Source organism: Aquarana catesbeiana, linkage group LG06 (assembly GCF_042186555.1).
Source record: "Aquarana catesbeiana isolate 2022-GZ linkage group LG06, ASM4218655v1, whole genome shotgun sequence".
In the NCBI taxonomy this organism is placed as follows: domain Eukaryota; kingdom Metazoa; phylum Chordata; class Amphibia; order Anura; family Ranidae; genus Aquarana; species Aquarana catesbeiana.
In genome coordinates, this window is record NC_133329.1 from 108,690,278 (window position 1) to 108,702,712 (window position 12,435).

General features: G+C 43.0%; 1 protein-coding gene across 2 annotated transcripts in view; it reads right to left on the reverse strand.

Annotated features, from left to right (window-relative positions):
• The window catches only part of LOC141148854 (uncharacterized), a 98,964-nt gene that overhangs the window by 25,335 nt on the left and 61,194 nt on the right, over positions 1 to 12,435 (reverse strand). For both annotated transcript variants that reach the window (XR_012245255.1, XM_073636655.1), the window contains exon 3: positions 6,432 to 6,517. Coding sequence is in view for 1 of the 2 variants with exons in the window: in XM_073636655.1 (XP_073492756.1) it covers positions 6,432 to 6,517 (86 nt within the window). In the remaining variant the exon portion in view is untranslated. The remainder of the gene's footprint in view (positions 1 to 6,431; positions 6,518 to 12,435) is intronic.

Consider the following 12,435-nt stretch of genomic DNA (forward strand, 5'->3'; position numbering starts at 1 on the left):
ATTCATAGGTAGGGCAAAGCTTTTCCTATTGTTAATTTTGTAATAAGATACTTTACTAAAGGAGTTAAGTATTGATTGTAGCACATGCAGGGATTTGTTGGGACTAGTTAAAGATAGAATGATGTCATCGGCAAATAGCCCAATTTTATGTGTTCTATCACCTATCTTTTTTCCTAAAATATTTTCATTGGACCTAATGGTTTCTGCTAAGGGTTCAATTAACAAAGAAAATATAATGGGTGAGAGTGGGCAACCCTGTCTGGTGCCATTCGTGAGGTTAAAAGTCTTAGACAACATTCCCGAGGTGGAAACCTTTGCTGATGGTTGTGTATAAAGTAGCATAATTGCTTCATGGATAAATCCTGAAAATCCAAACTTCTCAAGAGTCCTGGAGATATAGTTCCAATGCACTCTATCGAATGCCTTCTCTGCGTCCAGACCTAGGAGCAGAGAAGGCGTTCGTGTGTTCTCAACGTAGTTAATCAAATTGATCATCCTTCTCGTGCTGTCCGGGGCTTGACGACCCTTAACAAAGCCTACATGGTCAGAGTTGACTAGGTAAGGGGTAATTTCTAACAAATGATTGGCCAATATTTTGGCATAAATTTTAATGTCCGAATTGAGCAACGAGATTGGTCGATAGTTTAAAGGAGATGTCAAGTCTTTGTCATTTCGGGAGAGTAATTATTACCGCTTCTAATAGTTCTTTTGGGCAACATTTGGCTGTAGCTATGCAATTAAACAGGTTTGTTAAGTGCAGAGCTAAAATATTAATGAATGTTTTGTAATATTCGTTGGATAGACCGTCATTACCTGGCGATTTATGCAGCGGAAGGTCTTTTATAACTTTCTGGGTTTCCATTAACGATATGGGTTGATTTAGTGCGTCGAGTGTATTAGAGTCAATTTTGGGTAAGTTCACTTTGTCTAAGAATACTGTAATGTCTTAACGTTGGTTGGATAGTATCCTTGTCATTTTTTAAGTTGTATAAATCTCCATAATAATCTGAGAAAGCATCTGCTATTTCTTGTGGGTTTATTAAAGCTTTCCCAGATTTATGATGAATTAGTCTATCAATTTTTTGTGTTCTTTGGCGGTGACGTAGTACAGAAGCCATCAATTTGCCTGCCCTATTATTTTGGGAGTGATAATTCAATTTCAGTCGTTTGAGGTATTTGTCATGGTTAGTTAATAAAGTTGTCCTAAGCTCATTACTTTAGTTGTTGAGTTTTTGTAATAAGTTAGAATTTTCTGGAGATTGCTTATGTTCTTTTTCAAGACTAGATATATCTTTTAAAAGGGTATCAACACATTTTAGCCTCTCTCTTTTATCCCTAGATGCCATCTGGATAAGGATACCCCTAATAAAGGCTTTGTGTGTACATCACAGATTTGTAGTGGATGTAGAGCCATTATCACTAAAACCAAAGAATTCTGTCAATCTGTTCTTCATTGCAGACACGTATCTCTCTTGAGAGAAAAGAAATGTATTCTTCCAACGGGTTGATGTTAAGCCTCATTGGCCTGTTGTAATTTATAAAGTGATTGGTAAATGGTCCGACCAAGTGATATTATGAATTTGTGCATCTGAAATTTTTTGTAAGAGCATTTTGTCTGCAATGAAGAAATCAATTCTGGAATATGTTTTATGTACATTAGAGCAAAATGTGTAGTCTTTTTTCAGTAGTATGTAAACACCTCCATGGATCATATAAATCTTCATCAGCGAAAATATTACCAAGACTCAATCTATTTGTGCGGTCTCTTTTAGTAGTATCTACATTAGGATCCATTGGGGCATTAAAATCTCCGCAGATATGCCCTTTCTGTATTTTCCGTACCTTTCTCAACAGCTTACGTATGAATTTTTGTTGATGCTTGTTAGGAGCATAAATGTTGGCTATTGTGTAAATAACATTGTCTATAATAGCAACTAGAATTATATACCGACCATGGTCGTCTATTACTGAGTCCAAAAGGTGGAATGAGACTGTCCCTTTGATTGCCGTTATAACACCTTTCTTCTTCTTGAGGTTGTTAGAGCAGAAGATATGTGGGAAAAGAGGATGCGAAAATTTAGGTGCTTTATCTTTCGCAAAATGCGACTCTTGTACACATATGATGTCACTCTGAAGTTTGATAGCATCAGTCCAGAGAGCTTTTCTTTTATGAGGACTGTTAAGCCCGTTGGTGTTCAGAAAAAAATTTTTAAGTTGTGACATTTTTTAAGGTGTTGATGGTAAGTAGCAGCGACATCCTATTGTGGATAAGCCAAGATATATATTGATCATGTTCCTGAGTGGAGAGACCAACCTTGAAGGAAAAGAGATAGATTCTCATAGAATGTATGAGTAATTTTGAAATCCCGTTAGAAAAAAATATAAGGAGACAAAAATAGAAACCATCATAAAAATTCAGAACGTTGAAGAAAAACTTTGAGTCGCCATGCAACTGTAGGGTGCACTTATAGATAGGGGGAAATTTACCATTTCCCTCCGGGGTAAAAGTTTCCCTGAGAACAGATAGGTTTGAGCAATATAAGCAGTGAACTGTAGTAATCCAGTGAGTTTAGGCATGACCAAGTCGCTTTTCTTGTGCGATTTATACTGCAAATTATTTGCTCTGAGCGTTATCTTCATCCATAGGGAGCAATCCCCATTTCCCCAAAAACTTCAGGCCGTCATCCAGTGTATGGATATTGTAGGAAATATCATTACGATCAATGTGGTTGGGAAACCCCATCTATATTTGAGATTATGAGTACAGAGTAACTTAGTAATGGAATTCAGGTTTTTCCGTGCCAATAAAGTTGCTTGTGAAAGGTCTGAGTAGAAAAAAATACCTGCATGTGGATCAGGTAGTGGGACATGTTGTTGTGCGCTTTGCATCAGGAGATCTTTAATATGATAGAAATGAATTCTCGCAATAACATCTCTCGGGAGTTTTTCTGATATATGCGAAGGTTTTGGCAATCAATGAGCCCTGTCAATTGTGAGCTCCTGATGCAGGATTTTGGGGAGTAGGTCAGACATCATTTTTTTCAAAAATCCCTGTAATTCAGTATTTTTGACAGTTTCTGGGATCCCTCTGAATTTTATATTATTGTGTCTGGATCTGTCCTCGATTTCTGACACTTTCAACTTAAGTTGCCTCAATTCTTCTATTAGCGCAAAATGGGAGTCTACCAATTCATTATGCGCGTCAGCGACATCCTCCATTTTGTTTTCCATGTCATCAATTCTTACTCCTATACCTTCTATTGCCACATTAGTTTTGTGCATATATGACTGCACATCCTGTTGAATCGCTCCTCTCAGGGACAGAAGCATTTCTTTGATATCTGTATCAAGTATAGGCTAGGGTAGTCAGGAGATCAAACGTTTAGACAGATTAACGGGAACACAGATACAGGGAGCTGCAGATCGGACGGCACTCAGCAAAGTGCACAGACAGTTTAAATAGGGCGATTGGCACCAAGCGTCATGTGCTCCGATGCGCACACACACACAAGCGCGCCCGTACAGTGGCGCGCACCCCAGGGCGCCTGGTACTGAGTCTGTTCCGGGAGCTTCTCTGACAGGTGGGTTGCAACACACCCAAAACCCGCCCCCAACAGCGAGGCAAAATCTGACAAGTACGTTCTCTCTTGGCTCTTTGCAGATCGTCGAATACTGCCTCCGATGATCTGCGCACGCGCTGTGTTGATCAACATATCAGCTGGAGTGACGTTGCATACTGAGGCAATTTTCGATAGAACACCAGGCCTTCAGTTTATACTTCAGCTGTCAACAGGGGAACCCCACAGACAGCTGAATTTGTCATTGGTTGTTAAGGACGTGGTAGCCCCATTCCTTAACAACTGATAATTGCGGGGGTTTTTTTTTACATTTCAACTGTCAGTGGGGTAATCCCACTGTCAGCTGAAAGAACCGAGCCTGAAAGTATCAGTTTCAGGTATCGGAGCATTTGCACGAGTACCGATACTCAAATGCTAAGTATCGGCACCGATACCGTTATTGGTGCAACCCTACCAATCACTATTTCCTTTGGTGAGCCTCAGCACTCAGGCTTAGCTAATGGTATCAGCAGGTGATCCATAGACATTATTTCACTGCTTAATCTGTGTTAATTACTGGTCAAATTGAAAGGGTGAGGAGGGGGCATTTTGGCACCTTTGCTTTGAGTGCCAGAGGACCTTGTCCTGGTACTGCATGTAATTTAAAGAAGAACCATGGGAAAAATTGTTGTTTTTTTCATTTTGGATAGAGAAAGATTTTGCCATCTGTGTCCCAATGCAGGGATTTGCCTTCACTTCTGTCCCATATCCAAACAGAAAGTGAGAGTAAATCCCTGAAAATTAGGGGAATTTCTTGGGGACTCCCAGTGTTATGTTTCACATGCTTTGTGATATGCCTTTAAATGTTTTATGCATTCCTTGTCCCTGGTTCCTCCCCTTCCTGTAGCTCAGTTTTTATCTTGTATAGATAGCTCCACCCTTTGTTCATATTCCCAGTAATGCATCTCAGCCTTATTTCTCAAGGAGTCGATCACATTATGATCTTTTGACCTATCCGATGTTCATTGCTGTAAGATCCTCACAGTTTATGGATTAAACTTCACAAGATCTTCAAGGTGTCATCTGGATTGAGTCACTGTCTGTTAATTCAGCTAAGATTGGGTTATCGATATCTCATCACAACTGTAAGTTACAGAGATCACAATTTTAAATGCTTAGATTGGAGAGGCAGAACACCCAGGCCTCCTGAACTAGTGTCCCCATTGGAAGATTTGTTAACTCTTCTGTTACTTTTTAGGGGACAACCCAAAATTTGGGATTCTCTTTAACTTTTACTTTCAGTGATAATGGTAAACAGGACAAATAGAGAGGGCGAATCTCCCTAATGGGGGAACAGGTAGTAATAAAAATTGACAGGCATTCTAATCCATCTCCACTCTGTCCAAAACTAAAAAAAATACCTGTTGCAATTTTTTATAACAAAATATAAAACTGTTTTGTATTTTTAACAAAAAATAAAAAACCCAGAGATGATCAAATACCACCAAAAGAAAGCTCTATTTGTGGGGAAAAAAATCATAAATTTCATTTGGGTACAGTGTTATATGAGGGCGGTTTAAGTGCCCAGTAAGCAAGTGGTTAAAGTGATATTAAAGTCTTGTTGTTTTTTGTTTTTATTTTAAAGATAACACATTATACTTACCTGTTCTGTGCAGTTTGTTTTACACAGAGCAGCCCAGATCCTCCTCTTCTCGGGCCCCTCTTCAGCAATCCTGGCCCCTCCCTTCTACTGAGTGCCCCCAAAGCAAACAGCTTGCTATGGGGGCACCCGAGCCAAGCTGCTGCTCTGTTCGCCCATTCAGACAGGGAGCCATGGCTTGGACCTGTCCCCTCTCCTCATTGGCTCATTGACTTTGACAGCAGCGGGAGCCAATGTCGCCCGCTGTGTGTCTTAGCCAATCAGGAGGGAGAGTCCTGGGTAGCCGAGTCTCTCGAGCAACATTGCTGGACTGCAATAAAACACTTCTTTTATGGTAAAGTGCGGAAGGTAATAATTTATCAAATGTCAAATTATAACTTCTGTCTATATCTTCCTGTCACTGTCTCAGGCTGTCACAGGGACAGGAAGTAAGGGGAAATTTCCCCAAGGGGTCATAGACAGTAAAAAAAAAAAAAAACCTTGGCAGAATGAGTTATTCCTCTCAAGACTATCTAGGGCATGGACAAAGTACAGATGTGTACTACCTTCTTGGTTTAAGTAGCAGACTTTTTAATTTGTCAATATTCCTTAAAGTGGAGTTCCACCCACTTTTACAACTCTTCAGCATCCCTCACTAAACTGTGCACTGTAAACAAATTGGATATTTTTAAAAATTTTTTCTCAGCGCCTACTGTATATCTGCTGTATTCATTTTTCACTTCCTCCTCCCTGGCTGCGGCCCATCGCATCATTTCCTATTTGCAATGCCTTCTGGGAAGGAGCGGCAACTTCCTCTGAAACTGCCATTGCTATGGAAACCTGACCTGAAACCTATTACACTGCTTGTGCTGCACTGAGCATGTGCGAGATCTGCAAGAATGAGATCCAGGAAGAAATACAGTCTGGCTTCAGATGCCCACACTTAAGATGGCCACGGCCTGCTGTAAGTTTATAAAATAAACTACTTCTATAAACTAACAAAACAGACCTTAGTTTACAAACTAAGTTTACTAGAATACATTAAGCTTGTGTATTATAGGGGTATTTTTATTTAAAAAGTATAATTTCGTCCGGAACACCACTTTAATATGTGTGACATTTAAATCTCATTCACTGAGTTCAAATGCAAAAAAAAACAAAGTAAGCGTATTACTCCCCATCACACAAGACTGCTTCAAACTGGATGCTACGAACAATGATGATTTGTCACTTACAAGCTGGCCTGGATATGTAGAAGAGCAGACACATTGGACACGCTGGTCTCCTGATGATCAGTTATTGCATCAGTTGGGGGGTTAGCCTACAATACAGTATTAAACAAATAATTGTTTGTCACAAACCCTCTAGAGGGGTTTTATTACAAAGAAAATTTGCTTTGCTTTTAAATCCTTACATGTATTTTGACCCCTGATTTCTCCATATAAAGGAACATGTATACACAAAGGTGATGTCACACCGTGAAAGGTCCCATTCACACTATGTGCAGTTACCTGTGTTTTTCCATGCAGAAAAATGCAGTTAACTGCAATGACACATAGAAAACAATAGTTCACATATAAAACAATAGCTCTGCATTGCAGAGCTGTGCAATTTTATGCCACTTGTTTGCATAATATTGCACCACGAAAAATAAATATTTCCTGACGCCAAAATGGCAGCATACATGTGATATAGCTCCGCCCCTATATCCACCCACAGGACTTGTTTAAATCAATAAAAGTCTGACTGAGAGCAACCTCTGCCATTCTCCTTTTTGCCCTCAAGATATACACCTGCAAGACCGTGATGTTGCGATGAGTCCCTACCTGCCGACTCTGACTGTGTCCGTCTGGGTTTAGCCTCTCCCAGGCGCAGTCCCACATCTTAGGTTGCTAAATGCACCACCAAGGTGGGGAGCCCCTTCTGGTGGTCTTTTGGGCCTGAGGAGTTCTCTAACTAGAGATGTCAGAACCTCATGTGGTGGACCTGAGCTGGTGTTTGGTTGCTGGAGTTCATGCTGCATGTGTTTCTCTGCACACCCGAGCTGGTGTTTGGTTGCTGGAGTCCATGCTGCATGACTCTGTTTGCATCATCAGAAAGCAATCCTCAGTGCGACTTTGTTCGAGAGGCAGTCTCCTTCGATAACTTCAAGGGACAGAGTCCCAGATCTGCAAGCGCTTGGGGCTACAGAGTCTACGTCTTACTCTCCCGGACAAGTTGGGCACAGGCACCTTTTGTGTCCAAAGTGGCTTCATTTTTCATGTTGAAAACAAAGTGGTGGTTCCATCCTTTTCAGCAGAGACAGTACATAACATACACTGGATGTACCAAGTGTCTACAATGCCTACCCTCATGCAGCTTCCTAGTTAAAATCCTCTGGAGGGCTGTTTGTGTTTCCAACAGGCAAATTCAGAAGAGGAAGCTACAGCAAAACCTTGTCATCTTGGAGAGTCAGGTCATCCCGAAAACATACAGTGTGACCAGGCACGAGCCTCCAGAAATAATAAAGGCTCATTCAGCTAGGTCAATTTATACATCTTTAAATTCTGACATTTGCTTATGGAGACATCTGCAAAGCAGCGGGCTGGTTGGTGCAGTGCACCTGCCCCAGGTGCTACAGGGAAGATCCAGGGGCTTGTACATCAATGGACTTCAACGGAATGACGGTCCAGGCTTCCATGTCCTTTGTAATAAAGTTTGATTATACATTTTAGCCCTCCCTGTTTAGCTCAATATTTATCACATGTATGCTGCCAATTTGGTGTCAGGAAAACGGAAAATTGTATCAAATACTTATCATTTTCCTTTCCTGATGCCAATCCATGGCAGCATACGAACCCTTCCTTTTTTGATCTTGTTATTTTTACGGAGAATGGGGGAGGTTTCTCTCAGTCAGACTTTTAAAAATGTAAACAGCTCCTGTGGGTGGATATAGGGGCGGAGCTATATCACATGTATGCTGTCATGGATTGGCTTCAGGAAAGGAAAATTACGGTAAGTGTTTGATACAATTTTCTGTTATGCTGAAAGACTTGCATAAAAATGCACGAAGACGTGCAAAAATATGCATAAAAATGCGCGGAAACACGCCAAAACTTGTAGTGTGAATGAGCCCTTAAAAATAAATGTAATTGATTACAATTAAAAACATAAAATAATTAAAAAAACAGAAAAAAAAATGATGCACACATAGCACATGTACAGTATAACTTACAATATATCCTATGCAAATTAAAGCAGAACTGAACCATCAGCTGGGTCGGTGCACACTTACCTCCCTATCTGCTCCTCCACTACTACCGTGTTTCCCCCAAAAATAAGACCTACCCCGAAAATAAGCCCTAGTGTGATTTTTGGGGTGGACTGCAATATAAGCCCTACCCCGAAAATAAGCTCATGTTCGGTGCGGCGCCGCATGGCGCTCAGAAGATCTCCTCTTCTCTCAGTGGGTAATCTCGGGCGGGCCATGGAAGACAGCTCGGGCGGGCCATGGAAACGCCGAGCAGGGCTCAGTTGATCTCCTCTTCTCTTGGGTGTAAGCGGGGGATTTCCCCTCCCTCCCTCTGCAGTGCTCAGAGCGGTGGAAGACAGCTCAGTCAGGCCATGGAAGAAGGTATTTGCACTGTTGCATTGCAGAAACGCACACCTTTTGCATTATGTGATCCTGTGATAGAGGGGATTCTGTCATTTTGCAACCACTGGGAAGATAGCACATTGCATGGCAAGCCCTACCCTGAAAATAAGCCCTAGTGTGTTTTTGGCTGACAAAATTAAGACCCAGGCTTATTTTCGGGGAAACATGGTAGTTGGTCAATATTAACTATCATCACAATGTTAATGATTCTGCCATCTTTTCCCAGACTTTGTTTAGGACTGGTGTCTTTTCTCTTTGGCCATCGGGCATGCACTGTTACTGTAATTCCTGCACTGATTTTGCATCTCGTGTGCTGAAGTTACATCATCCTGGATCCCACCTTGTAAGAAGGGGTTAGGATCCCTTTTAGTATGGTACCACCAGGGGCATAACTAGAAATCACAGCCTCCCAGCTGGCAGCTTCCCGTCCGCTCTCTCACCCACCCACCGAAACGCCCAGCTGTGTCCGCTCGCACAGTCAGTGTGATTGTGCGAGCGCCGAGCAGACAGGCAGCTCACCCACAGCACCGCAGTCACTTACACGCAGACTTACAGGACCCCACTGGGCTGCGGTCCCCATAGCGCCCACGTGTGTCGCTATGGCGGTAGTTTTGCCACTGGGTACCACCCTGTTACCTACTTGGTGTGGGCTGGACTCTTTTTTGGAAGAAGGTATAAAAAGGGGGAGGAGTTATGGGGGAGGCAGATAGATAAAAAGGAAAAGCCATGGAATCCTCTAGTGAGTGGTAGGAAAAATGCCATGCGTGTCTCCCCCCTGCAGGCCCTATTTGGCAGTGATTGTCATTTCAGAGTCGGCAAACATCAATCCCATTGTGTCATATAAGGTATAGGAGGATGTCCTTGGTTCAGCATGTGGTGTTACTGGCACCACTAGGAGACCTGCTTACAAGCACCAAGGCACTGCAAGGGTATTTTTTCATCAATCCCTGAGTTTAGCTTTAAATTAGAGATTCATTTCCAATGATATTATTGTAACCAAAATTGGTTCTTCCATCTAGGGACTAAAGTCATTTGTAAATGGTCAAATATACAAATTTATTTTTGCAATTTATCCTATTTTTTTAATGCTAGAATTATGTTTCTTTGACAATATTTAAATTCACTGTGTAGCACTCACCACCCAGAGAGGCCACCCAGGTTTTACCAGTTCAGAGGCTGCCAGATTCTGTCTAGGGGATTTATTTTCTGTAAATTTATTGCAGCAATCAATAGAAAAGTGGATGGGGTACAGGATACTCCAAAATACTAAACAGAAACAAGGAAATGTCTCTTAAACATGAATCATCTGGCAACAGCCATATTTGGAGGAAGCAGGGTTCACCTGTTAATCTGAGACTCTTTATGAGAAGTCCCAGTCTTTACAGCAACTTCTGGCATTTAGTTTCCTAAGGAACATGCACACTTGGAGTCTTAAGCAAGGGTCCTACTCACACTGTTTAAGGGGCTAAGAATATGCATTCATCATACATACTAGGGGGAGTACAACTGGGGGAATCAATGGTGAAGAAGGATCTGGGTGTTCTGGTAGATCATAAGTTTAATAATAGTGTAGCACCCTGGTGCTTAGGCAGGGTTGCTCCTAAATTTACCTGCCAGGTATAGCTACCTTGGCTAATTGTTGAGGATCAATTAATTTTACTCTAATGACCTGTACACACGATCGCACATTCCGACAACAAAATCCATCAGATTTTTTCCAACGGATGTTGGCTCAAACTTGTTGTCTTGCATACACACGGTCACACAAAGTTGGTCGGAAATATGTACGACGGGCCGAGAAAAATTAAGTACAATAGCTAGTGCTGCTCTTCTGCTTGATTCTGAGCATGAGTAGCACTTTGTGCGTTGGAATTGTCTACACACGATTGGAATTTACGCGAACGGATTTTGTTGTTGGAAAATTTTAGATCCAGCTCTCAAACTTTGTGTGTCGGAAATTCCAATGGAAAAAGTCCGATGGAGCCTACACATGGTCGGAATTTTCGACAACAAGCTCCGATCGCACATTTTCACATTTTTTTGTGTGTATACAGCATTAGTCTGTAATTGCTGCACTTCTCTCTTTTGCCGCTAGGTGGCCAGGCACTTGGTGGCATTAGATCAGACAAGAGCACTTCAAGGTCAGATTATGGGTATATGGGGTGTCTCAGCCAATGGAAACAGGTTTTCTTAAATCCCTTGGCCTGCTGGGAGAACCTATATATTTGGGTGGAGTCAGGTGATCAGTGTTCTGTGCCACCTTGATGGCTGTCTGGTTGGACGTGTGTTGTATTGCATGGGCTGCTAGGCCGGAGTTTGGGCTTATCCCGGGCACATCTGTTCTGTGCCATCTGGATTGCTGTCTGGGTGGATGTGTGTTGTATTTCCTGGGCTGCTAGGCCAGAGTTTGGGCCTATCCCGGGCACATCTGACTGCTAGGCTGTCTGAGGACCTATCCAGAAGCAAGAGAGCAGCTCAAGGTTGGGACTGCGGCTTGCAGTCCAATCAGAAGTGACGGTTATGCCGGCCGAAGAACCTGTCATGGTCGGAGGTAGAGGGGAAGCTGTCGCCACTAAGGGACCAACTCCTTATTACCAGGGACCACAGTGATTAGCTGAAGCAAGTACCGGAACGGAATTCTCACCAACTGGGGATGGTGAAGAATCAGGATACTGCAGCAGGTGTCAAGACAGGGACCCAGTCAGTGGAGGTGACGCTTGCAGAGCAGACTTGTGTGTCAAGCGAGGGACCGAGCAGGCCAGTGGGGTGACGCTTGAGAAGTATCTTGGATGTAAAGCTCTGGCCCTGGAGGTTCTCATTAGACTGAGGGAGGCCGGAGACCTTGCTATATTTGGCGCCCAACATGGGGCTAAGGCGTTATCCTCGCAGCAGTCACCCATAGCAACCAGCTTCATCGGGATTTTGTCTGGCTTTGTGGGAAGGTGGCAAATAACATCTGTACTTCTTATAGACTGTGTCGTGTATACTACCAATGTGGAGAAGAACCAACAAGTCTCTTTGCTCATGGGAGAGGAACAGCCTGGTCTTTTGACACTTCCCGCCAGCGCTGTGAGGGTTAATTAGACTCCAAAATGGACTCCATGGCAGTCTTGGCACACCGCAGCATGAAGGAGGCGGGCGCAAAAGTTTCCAGAGAGTGTATGCACCAATCCATTGGCGGGGGAGGAGTTCCCGCACTGCAGAGGAGGATAAGGAAATGCTGCCACGTGTGTTTGTGGGTTGGAGAGAAAGATGGAGCAGTTCCTGAGCGAGATGGCGGATTGGAAAAAGTATGCGCCGGGTGTTTTGGTCTGAGCGTTGCGAAACCTGTCCTGATTGACACCGGAGTGCAAGATACACCGAAGGGTAAGCTTGCCCTGTATACGGCTGGAGGCTATGAGGCCTTGGGACTTATCTGTGAGAGATGTTCCGGTCTGACCACGCAGTAGGCCTTGGATCGTCTGTGGACGTTGCGGAGAGCATCTGTTTGAAGTTGTCTCCCCAACTCAACCCCCGCGGATACTACAAGTCGATTTGGACAAGAATGTCACTATCCTGGCTGGGACTGATATCCAGAGCCCACCAGCCATCACCAGAGTCATGCA